Here is a 25442-nt window from a genome sequence, read left to right as displayed (position 1 = left end):
CCTCTGCAAATATTTTGGTTCATGCCACCATTATCTTTCGCTAGCACAGGTCTTCCTGCTTCAATTCTCCTTTTTCTAACCTCACAATCCATTCTCCATAAAGTAGAGTGGTCTCCCATTAGTGTAGTGAAATTGTATCTTTGCTTAAAATCCTTCAATAGTTTCCTATTAGTCTTAGAATAAAATCCAGACGTATTCCTTCATCTTACACCACATTTTCTTTCACTTTCTCTAACTGCACTCATACTTGTCTCCTCTCCATATTTAGAACACGCCAAGCAACTTTGTATCTCAGGGCTTTTGTCTTGCCATTCGCACCCTTAACTTTCTGAATGGATTGGATTGTTTGTTTCTTTGCTGTTGAGTTTAATCAGTTCTTTATAAATCTTGGATACTAGCCCTTTATCTGATACGTCATTTGCAAATGTCTTCTCCCCTTCTATAGGTTGTGTTTTAGTTTTGTCGACTGTTTCTTTTGTGTGCAGAAGCTTTTTATCTTTTTTTTTAGAAGCTTTTTATCTTGATGAAGTCCCAATAGTTCATTTTTGCTTTTGTTTCCCTCGCCTTCATAGATGTATCTTGCAAGAAAGTTGCTGTGGCCAAGTTCAGAAAGGGTGTTGCCTGTGTTCTCCTCTAGGATTTTGATGTATTCTTGTCTCTCAGTTAGATCTTTCATCCATTTTGAGTTTATCTTTGTGTCTGATGTAAGAGAATGGTCTAGTTTCATTCTTCTGCATGTGGCTGTCCAATTTTCCCAACACGATTTATTGAAGAGACTGTCCTTTTTCCACCCCAAGATTGCTAGAACTCATACAGCAATTCGGCAGTGTGGTAGGATACAAAATCAATGCCAAGAAATCAGTGGTATTTCTATACACTAACAATGAGACTGAAGAAAGAGAAATTAAGGATTTGATCCCATTTATAATTGCACCCAAAAGCATAAGATACCTAGGAATAAACCTAACCAAAGAGGTAAAGGATCTATACCCTAAAAACTACAGAACACTTCTGAAAGAAATTGAGGAAGACACAAAGAGGTGGAAAAATATTCCATGCTCATGGATTGGAAGAATTAATATTGTGAAAATGTCAATGCTACTCAGGGCAATTTACACGTTTAGTGCAATCCCTATCTAAATACCATGGACTTTGTTCAGAGAGTTGGAACAAATAATCTTAAGATTCGTGTGGAATCAGAAAAGACCCCAAAATCCAGGGGAATATTGAAAAAGAAAACAAGAGCTGGGGGCATCACAATGCTGGATTTCAAGTTGTAATACAAAGCTGTGATCATCAAGATAGTGTGGTACTGGCACAAAAAACAGACACATAGATCGATGGAGCAGAATAGAGAACCCAGAAATGGGCCCTCAACTCTACGGTCAACTAATATTCGACGAGCAGGAAAGACTATTCAGACATTCTCTATCTTATCAAACTTCCTTTACTTTGTAGCCCTTATCACACTATCTAGTTTTTTAAAAAAAGTTGTTTAGTTCTCTATCAGTTGCCTTTCTCCATTTGAGTTCCATGAAGGTTGGGATGGGTTTGCCTTTTCTTGTCTGTATTTCCAACGCTAAGTTCTAGCATATAGTGGATACTCTATACATAATCTGTCTCACTTCGAATAATTGTGAGATGTCTGTTGCATTTCAGAAGTAATTCTTAACCTTTTTTTTTTTTTAAACAATTTAACTCAGTGATTCTCAATCCTGGCTTCATGTTAGACCCATCTGGGGAACTTTAAAAACAGCAATATTTTGTCCCCACACCACATCCATTGAACATCTCTGGAGATGGGACCTAGGTACCATTATTTGAAAAACTCTTTGTTTTGATTGTAAACCTCCAAACAACATGGGATACCTGTGAGTAACTATTGTTCCCTCCAGATCACCTCCTTTCTTATTTCATTAATGTTGTTTAGTATTATTCTATTTCAAATGATTTCTCCAAGGAATGGTTCTGGAGAGACAGAAGATATTTCTTTGTGACTCTTACCAAACTATTTGTAAAAGCCATTTCAATTTTGGTGTTGATCTGTAGATTGCAAAACTTGTTCCCTGCTCATTTGGTTACTTTTATCCACTTGGGAATGGGTTTCTTTGGGGTTCCAAGATAAATACTTCCTAGGAGATAGTTTGTGCAGATGCCCCCCTATGAGGAATTGTGGAATTCAGATTTCACTCAAAAGCTTTTGCTTTTCGTTTATACTTTCAATTCCCTGTGGTCTGATAGTCTCTCAGATAGGTGCATGGTGTGCTTTCCATTTAATCCAGGTAATTATCATTTGCTGAAGCACTCCTTATTAGAAATGCTTTCTTTCATTGATCATTCTACTTAAAATGGCATCCAATCACTATCATCTCTTTTTTCTCCCCTTGGTTTATTTTTGTTTAAATAACTTTTTACTAATTAATAAGTATATTTATTTATTATGTGTTTTCTTCTACTAGAATACAAGCTACACAAAGCTGGGATTGTGACTGTTCATTGCTCTGTTCCTAGTAGTGTTCAATACATATTTGTTGAAAAGATGAAGGAATGACTGAACAGTGTTCTGGCAAGGGGTCCCAAAATTGATTGCATTTTTCTCCCTTTCTTTCTTCTTTTATTCCCATGGCATTTTGCTATATCAGGAAGCATCACTTAAGAAAAAGAAATGTTAGTGGCACCAGGAACCATTTTGTCCATGGTTTAACAATCTCATTTCTCCTCAATAGTAGTAGTTTACCATGCATATTTACTTCATAGCACATAATTCATAAAAATATTCCCTGTTCATAACAAAACAGTGTCCAATGTGATATTATTAAGGACCACTGGGAATGTCTGGTAATTGTTGAGGCAAGAGTTTCTGTGGCTTATAGGGAGCTAGTTGAGAGACATTTCTCATATGCTTCCTATCTGAGGGCATCATGATAGGTATATAGAAAGGGATGCAGAGGGGATCCCTGGGTGACACAGCAGTTTAGGGCCTGCCTTTGGCCCGGGGCGTGATCCTGGAGACCCGGGATCGAATCCCACGTCGGGCTCCCGGTGCATGGAGCCTGCTTCTCCCTCTGCCTGTGTCTCTGCCTCTCTATCTCTCTCTCTGTGTGACTATCATAAATAAATAAATAAAAAATTAAAGAAAGGGATGCAGAAAAAAACAGAAGCATCTTCTGCCTTCTAGGATTTTACAATCTATTTAGTGATATAAGTAAAACATATGTGTATAAAATGTGAGAATGGTAACGTGATAAGAGTGATGCAAAATATAAAATAGATTCAAAATGCAAATTGAATAATATTATCTTGAGATGTGTGTGTGTGTGTGTGTGTGTGTGTGTGTATTAGTTTAATTAGACAGACTGGCCTTGAATTTCTAGAAACTGAGTTTTAATGTAGAATGTGAAAGCAGTAAAGAAAGTAGATACATTCCCTTTGGTGTTTTTCTGTTCACAAGCCCTGAACTCTTTACCTAACTGTTCCTTGGATTTTGTTTCTTCTTTATAACATGAGATTTACCTTTTTCTCCTTTAAGGACTTGTAAGTTGTAATGTACAACCCTCTGTTGTGAGAACAACATAAGAGATGTTACTTTAAATCATACATTGTGTATAACAGAATGCTAGTTGGACTGCTTCCCCTTTGTTACTTATTAGACTATATTGGACTCTTGAGCCAGATACCTTCTGTTTGTTCCTCCAGATTGTCTCTTGATGTTTTCCTATCCTGCTCTGTGTCCTGCTGGGCTGTCCTGTGACAACTGGCTGAGTTTAGCCAGCAGGGAACATAGGAAATGGGCATAAAAGAAAGTAGGGAAGTTTGATTATTGGTTTCCCTGGTTCCTGTCTCGTGGGTCTGTGCTCCTCACCAGGCAAATCTCTGTACACAGTTTTCTCTGTCTCTTGGTACCACTAACTGGTACCATTCCCCTCACCTCTTTAGGTTTAGGGTAATAACATCTCCCACCCTTTGATTAGCCTTGAGGGACTGCCCTATCACTTGTGCTTTCTCTCCATCCTACCCTGACCTTTATAATTAGTCTCTATTTTAACTATTCCACCAAGTATCTGATCTGTGTTGCTATCAACTTCCCATTGAGACGCTGCGGGATCACCTTGCCAAGCAAGAAGGGGATCACAGTCTGAAATGTCTAACCCTCTAATCACATGGTTGGCTTCACCGGAAAGCAGCCCCCATTCTTAGCCTCCACTCCAAAAGTTATTAAAATAGAAAAATGCACCTTTAGGTTTTCATCGTTTAGGAAATTCTAAAAGTTTTAGGAGTTCTGTACCAGAAATAGGGAAAGGGACAAAGACCAAATATATATATTTTTATTATAAATCACAATATTGCAAAAGTATTGCCAATGTGTGTGTGTGTATGCATGTGTGCAATAGTAGCATATGGCCACTGTAATAGGGAATAGGTGAGCGTCATCAAGACAGAGATGTCAAGCCAGGTTACTGGCAACGGAAGCAGTCCTTCATGTTTCAGGTGAAACCAGAACAACAAAAGAGATGGAAGAGCTGGAATATTTTCACAATATTGCTTTGAGTGTAAGGAATACCCAAGACTATGGATCTACCATCTCATCTATTAGGAGGAGAAGACTGAAATACAGATAATAAGGCCAAAAAGGGAGAATGTTGTCTGACATTGGTCATATGTTAAAACAATAAGCTGAAAGTAGGCAACCCTATATATTAAATCAATTGAACTCCTAGGGGATTTTGAAATTGTATTCCAAATTTTGCTGAGCTAAATATACTGAGAAAGTTATTCAAACCTAGAATGTCCAGGTTTGTTTGTTTGTTTGTTTTCCCAGAACGATACCCACAGGAGTTAGGATTCAATGGAGATAATTTTAGGAAAGCCTATTATTAGGGAAAAAAGACAATTATTTAAATAATTTTGAATTTTTATAATAATCACTAAAGATGAAAATGAAAAATGAAGTTCTGCTGTCATAGCTCTATAAGGTCATCATTTTTGAACTGTGTGAAAATCACATGGGGCAACTGGAAGAGTGGATGTCATCTTTGAATACGTGTGTTCTCAACCTAGAGTACTCTCAGACTGATCAGGGAATCGATAGTTGCCAGGAATTGTTCAAACAAAATTGTAGTAATTGTAAGCACAGCAACACAATTTTTGTGGTTTACTTTGACTAACTCCTGGACTGCAATTTGTTCATATTAGGCTGATAAGATGTCTGCTGCTGATTCAAGTGTCACATTGGCGCATTCAGCACGTGGGTTTCTAGTTTAACGTTGATGGGATGGGCAGCAGGCTATTCTTGATTTGAATTGTTTAGCAAAACCCTAAACATTGAGATAAATTTCAAAATGATATGAAAGAAATCTGTGATATTTAAAGTCTTGTCAGTACCTAGTAGTGGGTTTTTTAAAAAATAATTAATCAATTATTTTTTTAGTGGTTTAAAATTTAATAATTAAATTCTGCTGACCAAATAAAGATTATACCATATCTGTAAAGGAGAAATAAATATGTCTTAAAATTTGGCATTCTTTCTGGAAACAAAGAACTATTAAGGCTGAGAAACTGCTAATACATTTCTTAAATAGAAGTTAGAAGTGAATTTTTAAAATTAAAATGAGAGATACAATTTAAATATCATACTAATTTGCACATTTCCCTTCTTTTCCACAACATTGCAACTATACAATGATGATATGGAGAGAATTATGTGTTTCTATATTCTAATATATTTCATCCTAGCAGATTTTATTATTAATTTCTGTGGAACAGGCATCATCACTTTTAAATGATTGTGCAAAGAATTGCACAGGAGAGACGTTGTTTGGTTTGGATATTTTTATTCAGGTAGTATTACAGATCTTTAGCTTATTTTTCTGAGTTACAAATGTTAATATTCAGTATTTCACATGTTTGTGTCATTTTCACTAATAATACAAGAATTCCCTATGTACCTTCAGAAAATGTGCGATTTTTTTTATGCTTAAAAATTGTCCATCAGTAAAGAATCTTTATAATTCAACAATAAAAAACAACTCAATTAAAAAATGGACAAAGGACTTGAATTAACATTTCTTCAAAAAAGATAAATGTCCAAAAAGTACATGGAAGGGTGGTCAATGTCATTAGTCATCAGGGAAATAAATCAAAGCCATAATGAGAAACCACTTCACATCCACTAGTATGGCCATAGAAAAGGGAAAATAACAAGTGTTGGTGAGGACGTGGAAAATTTGGAACTCTCATACGTTGTTGGTGGGAATGTAAAATGGTGCAGCTGCTGTGGAAAAGTTTGGTAGTTCCTCAGTAAGTTAAACATAGAATTACTATATGACTCAGCAATTCCACTCCCAGGTACAGATAAAAAATAACTGAGAACAGGTGTTCAAACAATAACCTGTATGTAAATGTTCATAGCAGCTCTATTCACAATAGGCAAAGATGGAAAACCCAAATATCCATCAGAGGATGAATGGATAAACACATTGTGGTATATTCATGTAATGGAAGATTATTCGGGTAAAAGAAAATGAAGTACTGATACATGGATGAAACTTGAGAACAATGTTAGGTGAAATGGATGAATGGATAGAACAATGTTAGGTGAAAAAGCAGATGTAAAAGGCCACATGTTATGGTTCCCTTTGCATGAAATATTCAGAAGAAGCAAATCCATAGAGACAGAATGCAGGTTGGTGGTTACCTGGAGCCTGAGGGGTGAGATGCGTAGTGTAAATGGGGAGTGAATAATGGATATGGGGTTTTGGTTTGGTGGGGGTGAAAATGTTCTGAAACTAGATAGTGATGATGGTTGCCTAAGACTCTGAATATACTCAAAGACATTTTGTTTGTAGCCAGTTTAAATGGTTATAATGGTACATTTTTATGTTGTCTGTATTTTATCATCAAAAAAAAAAAGAAAAAAAAGAAAAAATTCTTCTTTTGAGTCAGGTATATAAGTATCTATTCATTGTACATAATAGAATAGATTTCATTGTTTTTCAAAAGAATCTTTCTATAATCGGATGAAATGATGCCCTTTTGAGTCAACAACAGATAGCCATTAAGAATGTGCATTCATATTGATTTCGTGACGACCTTGTGAATTACGTAATTAGAATTCCTAGTCTTAAACCCTGTGAACTCTCACATGCTCAGGCATAATGCTGTATTTCAAATGACAGGTACGGAGTAAGGGTAGGGATCAGAGACAAGTTTTAGAGTTAAGTGGATCCATATTCCAACTTTTCTAACACCAGATGTGGGACTTCAGGTAGGGTACAGCAATCTCTCAAGTCTTAGCTTCCTCCCTAGTAAAGTGGGAATAATGTCTGTTTTAACATCATGTAAGAAAGGAATAAGTCCATATATGAAAAGTATTTAGCCCTGGACCCAGCATATAGGAAATGTTCAGTATGGGAGTTACTTCTAAGACAGGCTTTTGTGTACTTTCTCTAAGCATATCTTCTATAAATTTCTGTGAGGTGTTTACCTTGTGTGGGAAGGAAGCCCACACATCTTGCCTTAGCAGGATTCTAATTGAGAGGGTGTCTTTTGATTTGCTGACCAAATTCTGGCACAAAGTGGTAGTTTTGTTTCCATGAAGAGGTCGTCAGTGAAAAGGGTCACCTCCCTACTTCCACAGTCCTCCCTCCCCCGTCTCAGCTCTGTTTTCTGGAACCCTTTTTGCAGAAGAGAGCAATTCAGCTTTTGGTAGAACTCTAGTGCTAGCTCAACGTGGATCCCTTTACTAAAATCGTCACGAGTAGGACCTGTCGACATAGCAAAGAAAAAAATAGGCGATTGCCTATTTGAAGTTTATAAAGAAGGCAGGAAGGAAGGAAGAAAAAAAAAAAAGGGACATGGAGAAAGAGGAGGATGAGCCTTAAGAAAGAAAGCTGCTCTAGTTTCTTTAACCAAGCCCAGAATTACTGATGTCAAGTTGGCCCAAGGACCCAAACCGTGGGGCAGGGTAGGTCACAGTCGCTCTGATATTCAGCCAATTGCATAAAGAAGCTGCCAAAGAAACTCAAAGGAAATCAAAACTCTTGCAAGACGAAAGACAGAGAGTGCGCAAAGGATCCCAATTCAAATGGGAAAGCCGCCGGGCAGTCCCAGCTCAGCACAGGGCTTTCCACATCTCCCCGACGTCAGCAGGCTAGCTGGAGGTCAGCTGAACCTAAAGCAGTTTTGCTAAAGGGTGTGAAGAAAACACTTAAGTGTAAAACTCACTCCCTGGATCCTCAAGGAGCTCACAACCGCGCTGGACAGATTAGCGGAGTAACTAACACTCCAGGGCGGTCAATGAAACGTGACAAACGAGTTGGCAGGGGCCTCGAAGGCGGCGGAATTTACAGTTAAGGATCATTTGGGCCTTGTCCGGGAAGACTTGCAGAGGTGGGAGGTAAACTAGGCGCTAAGTGGCGGGAAGGCGTGGCGCGGGGAACCCCAGGCTCGGGCGGCGGGGGGGGGGGTGGGGGGGGGGGTGGGGGCAGGGGCCGCCCCGGGGCGCGCGCGGGGGGACAGGCCTGACCCCTGGGGCCACGGCGCGTGCGCAGTGTCGCGCTGGCGCCGAGCGCGCGGCCCGCGCGAAGCCGGCCGGGACCCGCGGGCGCGAGACCCCGAGCGCCAAGGCGGGAAAAGGCGCGCGCATGCGCGGCTCGGAGGTTCGGGCTCCCCGGGATGGGGAAGGGGAGGTGGAGTTTCCAAGAGGGAACTTGACCCGTTAGCAGCCGCGGCCATGGCGGCGCGCTCGCCGCCCTCGCCGCTCCCTCCGCCCCCAGCGCGACAGTTGGGCCTCTGGTCCCCACGTGTTGGGCGGGGAGCTGTGGCACACGCAGTGCGCAGCGAGGCCTCGGGGCTTGCGAGCGCCGTGCGGGAGGGCGTCGTGGACAAGAACGATATATGCTGGCGGGGCGAGGAAGGGTCAGGGGGCCGGCGAGGGCCCCGGCGGGCAGCTCCGGCTCAGGCTCCCCTCCTCAGCTCGCCCACGGGGTCCAAGCGGCTAGAGGGCATCTCGGTAGAGGAGGCGATGGTGACCCGGACGCAGCTGCTGGAGGAAGAGCTGAGCAGCCTAAAGGAGGAGCTGGCCCTGTGTCAGGTATCGAGGTGGCCGCCGGGCTCCCCCCTGCACGGCGGGGCCGGGGCCGGGGCCGGGCGGGGGGGGGGGCGGGGGACGCGCGCCCCTCTGCCGCGGCCTCAGGCTGCGCCGCTGCTGCTGTGCTCCTGCAGCTGCGCGGGCTCGGGACCCACCTCCGCCCGGCGTCGCTCCCTCCCTCCCTCCCTCCCTCCCTCCCTCCCTCCCTCCCGGAGTCCACACCCTGCCCGGCGCGCCGCTCGGGGCCCGCTCCCGCCCTGCTGTGGACCAGCCGGGCGGGGGTCGCCGCGGGGCCCCGGGTCTGGGCTTCCTCGCTGGGACGCCCCCGAACCGTGCAGTCGCGTCGCCCCGGCCCCGCCCCTCCCTCTCCCCTCCCTCCCCTCCCCCTCCCCCTCCCCCTCCCCCTCCCCGAGCTCTCGGGCCCGGCTGTTCAGGGGCACTTGGAGGAGGAGTTCCACGCAGTCCACAAGTTGAAATGTTGAACGGGAAAAGTTGACAACACGTCTGTTAAAACAAAAACCCATCCCACGAGGGAGCGTGTTTCTCATTTTCAAACCCACGCTTGTTCTTAAGTTGACTTAAGTGAAGCCTAAGTGGTAAACACAGACCAGTAATTTTTAGGGGAATCTTAGGCCGAGAACTTTTCACGCGTAACAACAGATGGTGCTTGATGTTTATTAACCAGCTATACTATTTCCGTGGCGCTTGAAATATTTGATTTTCACATCATCTTGGCAGTGAAAAGCATTTACTAAATCAATTATGTTAATTTATTTGGCTGCTGTTTGTAGAGTGATTAAAGATGGCTTGACTGCGCTCATGTTCGAGGAGATTAGGTTTTATTTTAGTTTTGCATCTTCAGCATTCTCTCTCCTCTTATTTTACCAGAGCCTTTAGACAGGGTTGGGCGATGTGAATGTTGGGGATTCACTCAACGATAAATCTTTTAGTCACTGGCTCCAAGATAGAACCAGTTAGGAACCGCTAACCACAAAGGTAACTTTATGAACAGTATCATCAGTTTAGAATAGTAAAAATTCATGAAATTCGTTCTCTCTCATAGTTTGTTCTATTGGATTCTTTTGCCACCCCCCCCCCCTTGTAGGTCCTTTCTGATTGAGTCAAGGCTTTAAAACAACCAAGACAACTTTGTTCAAATTGAATATGCCTTTGCTCAAACAGGCTGAGGAAATGCTATGTGTGTGACTGCTGCTTTTTCATTTTCCCACTTCCTGTTCTTCACTGGATGAGGAGCAAAGGAACAAATAAGAGACACCAGTGAACTGAAGCATTTTGTCCTGTACACACTTTACCCTTGGATAAAGATACTAACCCATGATAGAGGCTTTTGTTACTTTGGCTAGTCCTAATCTAAGATGCTATTTGCCCATACCTTCTATACTCTTCCCCTTTCCTTTCTCTGTTTATCCCAGTTACAACTGACTAAGGAGCTGAGATACTTTTTATGACTTGATTAAGGAAATTACTCTGTTGTTAACAGCCCACTGATCCTCCTCCCCCATCCCATTCCCCCCATCCCATTCCCTGTTCTTTAAAAATGGAATTTCAAATACAGTGTGGGCCCCTGTGACTTTAAAATATATGGACTAGAAAAATGATTAAAGTACTCTAGGTGGATGTAAGAATAGAGATGGTCATAATTAGGCTAGAATGATGGTTCTTGAGATTTTTCTAATATTGACACTGTTAGATGATCATAGGCATTCCAGTAATATGAGATGGGATTGGCAGTATCCCATTCAAAACTGTGGTCAAACCACACTCATGCTCTTGGAGAAACTTGGGAGAAATAATAATTGAAGTCCCAATTATTTTATTAAAAAAGCATTTATGTAATTAAACACTCACTTTTAGACCTTTTTTATTTGTTCTACTCACTCAGCTAGAAGTCACATTACCCAAGAATACATAGTATTAACCCTGCTTTTCAAACCTTTCAAAAATTGTAACCCAAATAAATTCATTTTGTCTTAATAAGTAGGCACACATACACATACCTAGATTTTCAGAAAGAGTATTCACTTTAACTGTTTGTCATGGACTCTGCTTTTTCTTTTAAATTCTACTTTTTAACAAAATGCTGCTCAGATCTACTAGATTAATTTGACACAGTAATGGATCCAAAGTACAGTTTTGGGGAAAAGAATCCTGCAAATTAGTCTCTGGTCATAAATAGTAGCTTCATACAGGTTAGTTGGTTCTTTTTCCACATTTAGCTTACAGGAATTCAATTATACTTACTTTGTGGGGAATTGAAAGTTTGAGTGGTTCCATGTTCCATTCTACCCCATTGGAATTACTTAGAATAAGCATGTAAAGAAGAACCTCAGTTCAATTCTTATGTAATTGTAATATTAATTGTTTTTTCGTAGGCTCCAAACTAGCAAGCAACTTATACATAGTGCTTAGCTGAAGAAAACATGATTAACTAACTTCAGTGTGGGGAGAAAAGCTGTCTGTATTGGACCTACTGAGGATAAGACATTAGCTTCCCAATGTAGCTTTTTCCTAATGAAATTTCAAGGGTGCTTCAACGGACAATTTTAAGTTCACAGCATTTATGCCCTTTTCATTGATTTCGAACCACGCTTCACCATACTCTTAATTTTGATCATGAATTTCAAGAATGTGTTCTATTTGCAGTTCAGGGTATTACAAGTATGTATATGTGTACATTTATCACCATTTCACCACCATTCTGTTAGAATACCAGAAGGGAAGTAATGCTATGTATGTGTAATACACGTATACATATATATTTGTTTGTGACGCATGTATGTATATCAAAACTTATTTCCTTTTTCAGTAGCAACTGAAAGTATTCACTAACCCTATAAACCAATTTCAGGTTAAAAATTATTTAGGGCATTTAGGTGAAATATATGTTGATACCTGGCTGGATCAGTTGGTAGAGCATGCAGTTCTTGATCTCCAGGTGGTGAGAGGTCAATCCCTGCTTTAGACATGGAGTTTACTTAAAAAATGAAATATAAAAAATAAATGATATAGATGTTTATTACTTCAACTTTAGTGATGAAACTAAGTTTAATGTAGCATGTGATGTTGGAATTAAGATTATATGACTAGTGAACTCAGCCGTTCTATTTTTTGTCCCATATTTAGATCTTTCATCCATTTTGAGTTTATCTTTGTGTATGGTGTAAGAGAATGGTCCAGTTTCATTCTGCATGTGGCTGTCCCAATTTTCTCAACACCATTTGTTGAAGAGACCGTCTTTTTTCCAGTGGATATTCTTTCCTGCTTTTTTGAAGATGAGTTGACCATAGAGTTGAGGGTCCATTTCTGGCTTCTTCTGTTCCATTGATCTGTGTATCTGTTTTTGTGCCAGCACTGTCTTGATTACAGCTTTGTAATACAGCTTGAAGTCAGGCATTGTGATGCCCCCAGATTTGGTTTTCTTTGTCAACATTCCTCTGGCTATTCGGGGTCTTTTCTGGTTCCATACAAATTTTAAGATTATTTGTCCCAACTCTGTGAAGAAAGTCCATGGTATTTTGATAGGGATTACATTTAATATGTAAATTTCTCTGGGTAGTGTAGACATTTTCACAATATTTATTCTTCCAAACCGTGAGCATGGAATGTTTTTCCATCTTTTTCCATCTTCCTCAATTTCTTTCCCGCGTGTTCTGTAGTTTTTAGAGAGCCAGTTCCTTTTTTTTTTTTTTTTTTTAAGATTTATTTATTCACGAGAGACACACACAGAGAGGCAGAGACACAGGCAGAGGGAGAAGCTGACTCTTTGCAGGGAGCCTGATGCGGGACTCCATCCTCGGACCTGAGATCATGCCCTGAGCTGAAGGCAGATGCTCAACCACTGAGCCACCCAGGTGTCCCTGAGCCAGTTCTATTTTTTGTTAGATATTTAGGTATGTTGCAAGTTTGTCCAGTCATTCATGAAGAAAAAAAAAATTGAGAACCTACTGTATAATTAGAATCCTTACCAATGTTAGTAGTTGTATTTTGGTATGTGAATCTTTTTTGTGCAATTATTTTTTATAATGATTTTTATTGAGAGGCTGCTTTGTGCCATATTTTGTAATTAAGCTCATTCCATTGTTTTCCTTGGGTTCTGATAGGCAAATTATTTATTTAAATATAGGAAATAGTTTTCATGTTTGTTGAATTAATTTCTCCAGTAGAGGTCAGTTGAGGGTCTTTTATGTTGCCAGACAATAAACTAGGTGCTGGGAGAGTATGTACCCAGTGAAAAAGACAGTTTTGGATATCCATGTCTGCAAAGCTGATATTTCCATGCCGGCTGATAAATGAAGGTCAAGGCTAATCCATTATTAAGATAATTTATAGATCCTAATCTCTAAGCATTTAGTCAACTCTTATAGGCTGAGTTTAATAAACTTTGTGAGGAGTAGGGTTTTTAAATTTAAATTATTATTGTTATTATTTTTTTTAGTAATCTCTATACCCAGTGTGGTATTGATCTCAACCCCAAGAACCAGAGTCACATACATTTCTGACTGAGCCAGCTAGGCACCCCTATTTTTTTTTTTTGAGTAGGCACCCCTAATTTAAATTTTAGATTATTTGATTCTGTGTCAAAGTTATAGAATAAGAATAAATTATGAGTAGTCTTTAAAGGCTTTTATTTTTAATGTTTTTAAAAGAACATATTTATGTGCCCAAAGGAAGGGAAACCATAAGAAAATAGTTGCCTGTTTTAGTAATGTCTGGAGTAGTTTGGAAGTTAGTTTTGTGTTTTTAAGGGGAGTTCTATTTCTTTTTGCATATGAAAGAGGGTCCTTTTAGTATTTAGGGGTGTAACCCACATTGAAGATGATACATCATTTAAATAACTGAAAAGCCCACAAAACAATGTAATAGTCTCATAATCCATTCAAAGCATTTTATTACTAGCAAAAAAACTTGCTTTTTTCTTCTTTTTTTCCAAATCAGGAATCCCTTATAAATTTGAATATTTTTAGGTGACAGAATCTGAATACTGTGCTGGCCATAAATTAAAAAAAAATGTTTAGAAATTTGGAAATTAGAGAAAAAAGAGAATGTTGTTATTTGCTCATGGTGCGGATTGAAGTAACCATTATAGAAATAACCATTAACTATAACAACAATGGAAAAAGAAAAAAAATGTGTAAATTAAAATGTAAAGATTTTTTTCATCAGATTTTTAAGATCCTTGCTATATCTCTTTCACTGTGTTAGAGCTAAATCCTTTGTTATTAAGTCTTATTTAAATGGAAGTAAATTTTATGAGTATTGAAAACCTATTCTTTTACATTTTTATTTAATGCTAGCCTTTCTTGCTTGTATTTTAGGTAGAAAATTTGGGGTGAGAATACACATAAATCTTTGCTATTTTGTTTTGAAGTGAGCTGCAAGATAAATTTATTGATAATATTGGTTTCAAAAGGTTTTGTAATTTCCTCAACATACCTTTTAAAAATAGAAATATTAGAGCACATTATGTTTCATGGCTTATTTTTTCTTACCTTCCAGGCAAGTTTTGACATGCGATTTATATACTGACATTTCTTGTCTTTACTTGAATTATTTCAATACCCAAATTCTAAATTCTTGCTTCTAAAGAGGTAAAGTAAAGCATGATATATAGGAATGTTAGGGAAGGTAGTCCTCTCTAGTACTCAAGGTGTCAGAAGTCTTTTGAAAACAAGTAAGTAAGCAATCGAACAAAGTAAATCAAAGATTTGAGCTTTAAAAAATGAAAACATAAAGTTTTAGAAGAAAGTATAGGTGGATAGGTTTCTAATCTCTGAGAAGGCCAGTTAGAAAAGTTCATATGTAAAATACATAAGCCATAATGGAAAAAATAGAAAATTTTAATATATAAAATAAATAATTACCCTTCTCCAAAAACAGAGAGACCTCAGAGCTGCTGCTGCCCTGCATGTGTCAGCTCAGCCCTGTTGGTGCTCTGATGGTCTCAAGGAGGGACATGACAGCTTTCTGAATGGATTTTTCTTAAGAAAAGTGCGAGTGTTTATGCACTTCATGATACCTGCCCCTCATCCTCACCGTTACTGTCACTTGGCTTTATCTCAATAGGCTTCATCTTTATTTATTTATTTTTTTAATGGGGAAGTTTTGCTCTTACCCCTGTATCCTATATTCGCCCCCCCCCTTCCTAGGTATAGAATTAGGAGATTCTGAAAAAACAAAAACAAAAACAAAAAAAAAAAAAACAAAAAAAAAAAACTCCGTCATAAATAAAGGTAAATGAGCAACAACATACTAGGAAAAAAATTTTTGTAATGCATTTGGTAGACATAAGTCTAATTTTAAGATTTCCAGCAATAACTTTTATATTTTATTGGCAGAACTTCAGCCACATTCCATAGGTAAGAGAGGCCAGTATTTTAACTGGGCAGCAGAGAGCCAAATGGTTGTTATTATTAACAGGAAGGAGAAAATGGGTGATGGACGTAGACACAGATAGAAATATCAGCCACCAAGCAAACCCAACCAATCAAATATAGTATTATGAAATGAAAAATACTGTGATAAAAAAATTAAACAGGGTAAAAGGGTTATCAGAGACTTATGGGTTTTGGGTGGTTGTAAATATAGTAGTCAGGGAAGAATTCTCTTGAGGTGACATTTAACCAAAGCCCTGAATGAAGTGAGGAAAAATTTACATGAAAATGTGGTGGATGATATATGTGCAAAGGCCCTGGAACAAGTAAAACAAGAAAAAACATGTGAATAATGAGGGTGTTATTATTGGTGGAGGGTGGAGAGGTATGTATGGGGTCAGATAATGTGAGGTTTTTGTAACCTTGATACTGAGTCTGGATTATTTCCTAATCTGAGTAGAATCCACTGGAGGATTTTGAGGTATAAGGAGGCTAGGGGACCATCTGGATGGCTAGGCAAGAGAAGGGGTTGATTTGGAGTAGGAGAATGGTGGTGGAGGTGGTGAGAAGTGATTAGAATGGGATATATGTTGTAGGTAAACACAATAGGGTTTACTGATTGTTTGGATATGAAGTGTAAGGAAAAGAGAATAATCAATTGACATGTATTAGGCCTTTGAACAGGTGACTAGATGATGGTGTCCTTTTCTTAGCTGCAGAGGAGTAGGTTTGTGAAAGAGTAAGAAATAAAGAATTTTTTTAGATAAGTTAAATTTGAGATAACTATTAGGTATTCAAGTGAAATTATTGAGTAGGCAGTTGGAAAGCAGCTATGCTTACCACTATACCACCAACGCAGGGTAAGCAGTTGGAGATTGGGAGTCTGCACTAGGGGTGTAGAAAACCGCTTAAGATGGAAATGTGGAAGTCTCAGTGTATAGTTGATGGATAAAACCATGTGACTGAATGAGTTCCCCTAGAGCAGTGGTTCTCAACCTTGAGTGCACAGAATCACTTGAGGAAATTTGAAAAAATACTGGCGCTTGGACATTACCTGAAACCAATTAAGTCAGAATCTCTAGATCATCACTATTTTTAAAAACTTCCCCCAAAGTGACTCCCAGCTCTCAATTACAGTTGTCTAACAACTGAACTGGGCATTAAGGACTAAAACTGCCCATTGTCTATGGGATTTGGCTACATAGAGGACCTTGGAAAAGAAATTTAATATCTTGGTGGGGAGGGACATTTGAGTGGAGGAAGTAATAGAGTGAACGTGGAGTGAGGAATTGGAGACCGTGATTATAGGTGACTGTTCAAGGAATTTTGCTGAAAACGGGAGCTGAAAAAATGGGGCAGTAAATAGACAACAATTCTCTTTTAGAGCAAATTTACTATGATATTCAGTATTCCAACATTTACACCCTAAAGTATAGGTGGTAGAAATAGTAAAAGTGAATGTGAGGGGCCAGTATAAGAACTTTTTTAAAATAAAGCTTTCCTGTTATACTTTGCAAGAATCTATTTTATAGTTAGAGAACTGGGAATCAAGTGATTTTTTTTCCATTTTAAAATTTAATATAGTGTCTTCTCTGATTAGGTACAAAGCAATGCATTAAAAATGTCTTTTGTTTCTTTAAGGCTGATAAAGAATTTGTATGGTCTTTGTGGAAACGTCTCCAGGTGACAAACCCAGATGTCACACAAGCAGTCAGTTTGGTTGTGGAAAGGTGAGCTCCCAAGTTATTTTTCTATGAGTATTTGGATTGTTGAATTTGTTTTGCTTATTCTTGAAATGAAAAGTTGGCATTAAGTCCCTAAAGAGATTTGATTTCCAAATAAATGTGGAGCATGATGTCCTGATTATTGGACTTACTTACTTCAAGGGGTGCCAGTTCACCAAATACAAATAGGCCATATCTTCGGCTCATATTGTGATGTATTTGGGAAGTAAGAGATAAAACGGTGACGTAGGCACCGTTGTGTGTGTGTGTGTGTGTGTGTGTGTGTGTGTGTATGTGTGTGTGTGTCTATGTGTCTGTATGTATCTGTGTATATGTGTGTTGTGCTATTATAGCTCAACTTTAAAAATTAGAGAAGTACCTATTACTTGGCTTTTTTACTCTGCCTCTCTTGACATCTTTCTAGACATGACCCTTCCTAGACATGGCTCATGTTGCCCCTGAGGTAACTGCAGTGTGTACTTTAAATCCTGAGATGAGCTTGCCAGAATAGAGTTAAGTGTTCTGGAATAGGCTGAGGAATTTCACTTAGCACTCTGTATTACCCTGTTGGGGATGCCTATTCATTTAACAATAGATTGTTGGGCCTCTCCTTGGTCATTAGAAACAGTGGAGTGATGCTGGGTACTCCTTATGAAATATTTAATATACAGTAGTCCCATGATGCTTAGCATAGCAATTAAAACACTTGCTTTCCTATTAAATGGATTTCAGTACATTGCCTAAGTGAGAAGCTAAGCTTATGGATGCCTTTTCCTTTTTCTTTATTGGAATCATGATTATATAAACTGAATATCATTTTTTGGTAACTTGAATTATATTTACCTTTGATATGTCTAGCCCTAGGATCATTCCAATGTTGTCTGGAATTAACTTTTTGAAATCTGTGGTACGTACCTATATGTTTAGGTTATTGTGAACTCTTAAAATCGTATAATCACTTTCTTTTCATGTTGCTTATATGTACAGTTTAATCAGTTTTTCCTTTTTGATAATCCAAATTAAGCCTTTTGTTGAAATATCTTTGTTACTTCTTTAGTCATCTTTGAGATGAAATGTGATCACTCTCAATCCCACTGATTTTTAGCTGAATAACCATTCTAGAAGATATATTTTCAGGACTTCAGTAGTCCTTTTTGTGATTCTTTTGTTATCCTCCTCTCATTTTATTTGTATATATTTTCCAATTTTCTAATTTGGTGTTTTTTTTAGACTCACTAAAACTGTCTTTAATTTTCACTTTCTTCTAGGTCAAGACAGAAACAAATATTAAAATGTTATTGGATCATTGTCTCATCCTTTGAGATTTCTATTTTTCAGTACACAGTATACATGATATACATATAAAAGTACAGCTTGTAAATAACTGCACATATATTTGGGGGTGGATACTCAAAAACCTTTTTTTCTGATAATATATGTAATGGGAAATTTTGGAGATTATTACTTTACAGCTACGATTCGCAAAATTTTAATATGCACAAGATATACCTGATGAACTTATTATAATGCAGATCCCCAGGACTTTCCCCTGATCTACTGCATCTCTAGGGATGAGGTCCAGAAGTGTTTTAAAAATAAGCTTTCTGGGGCTGCCTGAGTGGCACAGTGGTTGAGCATCTGCCTTAGGCTCAGGTTGTGACCCTCGGGACCTGGGATTGAGTCCTATAACAGGCTCCCGCAGGGAGCTTCTCCCTCTGCCTGTGTCTCTGCCTCATGAATAAATAAATAAAATCTTAAAAAAAAAAGCTTTCCAGATAATTCTGATATTGTCCATAGGTCATACTATGAGAGACTTTGAAATTGGAGATGTGTTTAAGTCCATTTATACTTTTATGGTTATGTGAGCATCATTTCCTAAAGAACCATGTAGTATGTTTTCACCTTCTAAAAGGAAGAATAGCATACCGTTTTATCTTTGTCTTTCCAAAAAGAATAGTCTCAGTATCAAAGTCACATACATTGTCTTTCTGTTTGTCCAGTAGTTACCCAAATAATGCTATATTTAAGTCTATTTAATATCTACACCTTGGTCTTCCTGGACATTATTTTTCCTTGGAATTTCTAACTGCCCATCTTTTCTGCTTTTTCTTATAATAAAAATGTCTGTTTGTATAATGGTTGAAGATGTTCTTCCTTGAGCTCATTGGCTTCTGGTATGAATTTGGACCAATTGCTTTCCAAACCTATTCATAGGTATTATCCTAGAATTTCTTTTCATTGTATGCTTGGACTAGTTCACAGTTCCTGGGATCCCACATCTTTCTTTCTCTTTTTTGGGGTTTAAATTTTCAAAATTATTTCTCAGAAAGGATGCACAAATGTTCCACTTTGTGACTCCTTACATGCCTGAAAAGGTCTTTCGTTTGTCCTTGTGCTTGACTGATAGTTTAGCTGAACATGAAATTTTATGTTCACATAATTTCTTTCAGATTTTTGAAGGTATAGGTGTAGTGTCTTCTTTTAGCATACAGAGGTACTGCCAAGTTCATATGTGATCCCAGTGCAAGTGATCCTTTCTTCTTTGTAGGTAGCTTGCTTAAATTAAGCTTTTGGATTTTCTCTCTATATGTAATATTGTAAAATTTCAGTATCATCTATTAATTTGTTTTTTTTTAAATCCAACCTTCTCAACCTTTGGTGGGCCTTTTCAAACTGAAGATTGAAGATTTTCTTTTGATTGAGGAAAGTTGTCTTCAGCCTTGCTGTAGGCAAATGCTGAGATGAGTGAGAAACTCAGTCTTTTGGTAAATGGTTCCTTTATTAGTCTTGATTTCTGTTGCCTTCTGGTCTCTGTATTTACTAATTGGTTACTTAGAGCCTTTCTCCAGGCCTTTTAAGAAAAAGCAGCTTCCTCTTCAACTATAGGCATCATTTGGGTTTTCAATTATGATTTGTCTCTTCTGGGTTTGTGAGCACATCCTTCTGTCTTTCAGATGTTTCTCAAATTTATGGTCCATTTTGGCCCCTTTCTCATTTCCCATGCTGATAGAGATTTATTCAAGGCAGTGTGATTTATGAATTTCAGTATCATCTTCATCAAGTAAATCATCTTGAAGAGGAAGTATAGTATCATTTTTAGTGATTACAATGTATTCTATTATTTTGATACATCATATTTATATTTAATCAGTATTTTGCTTTAGTACATTAAGATTATTTTATTTAAAATTGTATGATGATGCTGTGATTGATGAATGGCCTTGTGTGGATAAAGCTTTGTTTGCATTATTTAGTTTCAAGTAGTGGTGCTGTTGTCATAGTGGCTGTGGTCTGGGATGGCTAAACATACTGAAATGAATAGGTTAATCCTGCTCAATTAAAGAATTACACTGCTCCAAGTACCCTTTCGGAAAAATTCTTACCTGTAATTCTTCTCTTTTTTTCACTTTTTGGCAGTATATTGTAATTTCCTGGTAAGTTTTTTGGTTGGATTTGTCTGTATACAGGCATACGTTGGAGATGTTGTGGGTTTGGTTCCAGACCACTGCGATTAAACAAATATTGCAATAAAACAAGTCAAATGAAATTTTTGGTTGTCCAGTGCTTATAAACATGTTTACACTATACTGTAGCCTATTAGTATGTGGTAGCATTATGTCTAAAAAACAATGTACATACCTTCATTCAAAAGTACTAAGTTGGTCCCCTCCCCCGCCAAAAAAATATACCCACAGTAGAATTTCTTTCAAAATTGGCATCCTTTCAAACCTTGCTGCTGCTTTATCAACTAAGTTTCTGAAAGATTCTAAATCCTTTTGTTGTCATTTCAACAATCTTATGGTATCTTTACCAGGAAATCACTCAAGAAACCACTTCTTTGTTTATCCATAAGAAGCAGCTCATAATCTGTTAAAGTTATTATGAGATTGAAGCAGTTCAATCACATCTTCAGACTTGGCTTTTAATTCTAGTTCTCTTGCTATTTCCACCACCCCTGCAATTACGTCTTCCACCAAAGTCTTGACTCCCTCAAAGTCCTCCATGAGAGGTTGGAATTGACTTCCTCCAAACTCTTGATATTGTTGATATTCTGTCCTCTTTCCATGGATCATGACTATTCTTAATGGCATCCAGAATGGTGAATCTTTTCCAGAAGCTTTTCAATTGACTTGCCTAGATCCATCAGAAAAATCATGATCTATGGCAGCTATAGCTTTACAAAATCAATTTCTTAAGTTATAAGACATGAGAGTTGAAATGACTTCTTGATCCATGGGCTTCAGAATGGTTGTTGTGTTAGCAGCCATGAAAGCATTTTCCATTATAGGTCTTGGGTGACCAGGTAGATTGTCAGTGAGCAGTAACATTTTGAAAGGAATCTTTTTTTTTTTTTTTTCCTAAGCAATAGTTCTCAACAGTGGTCTTAAAATATTCAGGAAACCATGTTATAAATAGATGTACTGTTATCTGGACTTTGGTGTTCTATTTATAGAGCACAGGCAAAGTAGATTTAGTGTAATTCTTAATGACCCTACAGTTTTCAAAATGGTAAATGAGGATTGGCTTCAACTTAAAGTCACCAGATGCGTTATTAGCCCCTGACAATAGAGTCAGCCTGTCCTTTGAAGTTTTGAAGCCAGGCATTGACTTCTCTCTAGCTATGGACATCCTAGATTGTGTCTTCTTCCAATAGAAGGCTGTTTCATCTATATTGAAGATCTGCCATTTAATGTAGCCACCTTTGTTAATTCTTTAAGCTCGATCTTCTGGATAACTTGCTACAGCTTGTACGTTAGCACTTGCTGCTTCACCTTGCACTTTTAGGTCATGATGATGATTTCTTTCCTTCAACTTCATGAACCAACCTCTGCTGGCTTCAGATTTTTCTTCTGTAGCTTCTTTACTTCTTCAGCTTCACAGAATTGAAGAGAGTTAGGCCTTGCTCTGGATTAGGCTTTGGCTTAAGGGAATGTTGTAGCTAGTTTGATCTTCTATCCAGGCCACTAAAACTTTCTCCATATCAGCAGTAAGGCTGTTTAGCTTTCTTACCATTCTTGTGTTCACTAGAGTAGAAACTTTAATTCCTTCAAGAACTTCTCCTTTGCATTCACACATGGCTAACGATTTGGTGCAAGAGGCATACCTTTTGGCCTATCTTGGCTTTTGACATGCCTTTTTTTACTAAGCTTAATTATTTCTGGCTTTTGATTTAAATATAGATGTGCAACTCTTCCTTTCACTTGGAAACTAGAGACCTCTGTTGGATTATTAATTGGCCTAATTTCAATATTGTTGTGTCTCAGGGAATAGGGAGGCCTGAGGAGAGAGAAAGAGATGGGGATATGGGGGAATGGCTAGTTGGGGGAACAGTCAGAGCACACATATTTATCAATTGACTTTGCCATCTTATATGCATGTGGTCCGTGGTGCCCCAAAACAGTTACAAGACTTTGAAATGTTGCAAAAATTACCAAAGTGTGACATAGAGACAAGAAGTAAGAAAATACTGTTGGAAAAGATGGTACCAATAGACTTATTTGACACAGGATTATTACAAACCTTCCATTTGTGAAAAACTTGATATCTGCAAAGCGTAATACACCAAAGCACAGTAAAACGAGGTATGCTTGTACATATATTTGTATGCATGTGTTTTACCTTTTATTATGGAATATTTCAATTAGAGGCAAAGGCAGAGAGAAAATATTAATGAAATCCCATGTTTACTCATCACCCAGCTTAAACAGTTATCAACACATGACCAACCTTATTTTATCAGTAAACTTCTACTTCCTTTTTCTCTGATTATTATTTTTTTTGGTATTTTATTTTTAATTTTTTTATTGGAATTCAATTTGCCAACATTTAGCATAACACCCAGTATTCATTAGTGTTGAACTCATGATAGTCTATAACTCATGCCTGAACAAAGGTAGTCTAATATACTCTTTACTTCAAAAGGCACATCACAGTTTTCTTGCACTTAGGAATACTAGGTAGCACTTTAGCAGTATGCCTGGTGATCATTTTTTTAAATTGTTTTTTTTGAGTATTTTTTTATTGGAGTTCGATTTGCCAACATACAGTATAACACTCAGTGCTCATCTCGTCAAGTGCCCCCCTCAGTGCCCGACACCCAGTCACCCCATCCCCCCACCACCTCCCCTTCCACTACCCTTAGTTCGTTTCCCAGAGTTAGGGAATGTTCTATCTCTCATGTTCTATAACCCTCTCTGATATTTCCCACTCCTTTTCTCTCTTTCCACCTTAATCTCTTTCACTATTTTTTTATATTCCCCGAATGAATGAAACCATATAATGTTTGTTGTTCTCCGATTGACTTACTTCACTTAGCATAATACCCTCCAGTTCTATCCATGTTGAAGTAAATTGTAGGTATTTGTCTCCTCTGATGGCTGAGTAATATTCCATTGTATATATAGACCACATCTTCTTTATCCATTCATCTTTCGATGGATACTGAGGCTCCTTTCACAGTTTGGCTATTGTGGACATTTCTGCTATAAACATTGGGGTGCAGGTGTTCCCTGTTTCACTGCATCTGTATCTTTGAGGTAAATGCCCAGCAGTGCAATTGCTGGGTCGTAGGGCAGATCTATTTTTACTCTTTGAGGAACCTCCACACAGTTTTCCAGAGTGGCTGCACCAGTTCACATTCCCACCAACAGTGCTAAAGGGTTCCCCTTTCTCCACATCCTCTCCAACATTTGTGGTTTCCTGTCTTGTTAATTTTCCCCATTTTCACTGGTGTGAGGTGGTGTCTCATTGTGGTTTTGATTTATATTTCCCTGATTGCAAGTGATGCGGAGCATTTTCTCATGTGCTTGTTGGCCATGTGTATGTCCTCTTTAGTGAAATTTCTGTTCATGTCTTTTGCCCATTTTATGACTGGATTGTTTGTTTCTTTGCTGTTGAGTTTAATAAGTTCTTTATAGATCTTGGATACTAGTCCTTTATCTGATACGTCATTTGCAAATATCTTGTCCCATTCTGTAGGTTGTCTTTGAGTTTTGTTGACTGTTTCTTTCTTTTTTAAAAGATTTTATTTATTTATTCATGAGACACACACACACACACACACACACACACACAGGGAGAGAGAGAGAGAGAGCGAGGCAGAGACACAGGCAGAGGGAGAAGCAGGCTCCATGCAGGGAGCCTGATGGGGGACTCGATCCCGGGACCCCAGGATCACACCCTGGGCCGAAGGCAGGTGCTAAACCACTGAGACACCCAGGGATGCCCTGTTGACTGTTTCTTTTGCTGTGCAGAAGCTTTTTATCTTGTTGAAGTCCCAATAGTTCATTTTTGCTTTTGTTTCCCTTGCCTTCATAGATGTATCTTGCAAGAAAGTTGCTGTGGCCAAGTTCAAAAAGGGTGTTGCCTGTGTTCTCCTCTAGGATTTTGATGGATTCTTGTCTCACAGTTAGATCTTTCATCCATTTTGAGTTTATCTTTGTGTCTGGTGTAAGAGAATGGTCTAGTTTCATTCTTCTGCACATGACTGTCCCATTTTCCCAGCACCATTTATTGAAGACACTGTCATTTTTCCAGTGGATAGTCTTTCCTGCTTTGTCTAATATTAGTTGACCGTAGAGTTGAGGGCCCATTTCTGGGTTCTCTATTCTGTTCCATTAATCTTTGTGTCTGGTTTTGTGCCAGTACCACACTGTCTTGGTGATCACAGCTTTGTAGTACAACTTGAAATCCGGCATTGTGATGCCCCCAGCTCTGGTTTTCTCTTTCAATATTCCCCTGGCTATTCGGGGTCTTTTCTGATTGCACACAAATCTTAAGATTACTTGTTTCAACTCTCTTAAGAAAGTCCATGGTGGGCAGCCCTGGTGGCGCAGCAGTTTAGCGCCACCTGCAGCCTAGGGTGTGATCCTGGAGACCCGGATCCAGTCCCATGTCGGGCTCCCTGCATGGAGCCTACTTCTCCCTCTGCCTGTTTCTCTGCCTTTCTCTCTCTGTATCTGTCATGAATAAATAAATAAAATCTTAAAAAAAAAGTCCGTGGTATTTAGATAGTGATTGCATTGAATGTGTAAATTGCCCTGGGTAGCATTGACATTTTCACAATATTAATTCTTCCAATCCATGAGCATGGAATATTTTTCCACCTCTTTGTGTCTTCCTCAATTTCTTTCAGAAGTGTTCTGTAGTTTTTATAGTATAGATTCTTTACCTCTTTGGTTAGGTTTATTCCTAGGTATCTTATGCTTTTGGGTGCAATTGTAAATGGGATCGACTCCT

The 25442-nt window shown here is 38.5% G+C and overlaps 1 protein-coding gene across 4 annotated transcripts in view; it reads left to right on the top strand.

Moving 5' to 3' along the window:
- The first annotated feature begins 8731 nt into the window (after window positions 1-8731).
- CNTLN (centlein) overlaps window positions 8732-25442 on the top strand; it is a 323526-nt gene continuing 306815 nt past the window's right edge. For all 4 annotated transcript variants that reach the window (XM_055302562.1, XM_055302564.1, XM_055302563.1 and 1 more), the window contains exons 1-2: window positions 8732-9091; window positions 17122-17210. In XM_055302562.1, the coding sequence (XP_055158537.1) occupies window positions 8732-9091; window positions 17122-17210 (449 nt within the window). The remainder of the gene's footprint in view (window positions 9092-17121; window positions 17211-25442) is intronic.

This window comes from Nyctereutes procyonoides, unplaced genomic scaffold (genome assembly GCF_905146905.1).
Source record: "Nyctereutes procyonoides isolate TBG_1078 unplaced genomic scaffold, NYPRO_anot_genome, whole genome shotgun sequence".
In the NCBI taxonomy this organism is placed as follows: Eukaryota; Metazoa; Chordata; class Mammalia; order Carnivora; family Canidae; genus Nyctereutes; species Nyctereutes procyonoides.
The sequence above is the reverse complement of the archived record's forward strand: the minus strand, read 5'-3'. Positions and strand labels throughout refer to the sequence as shown.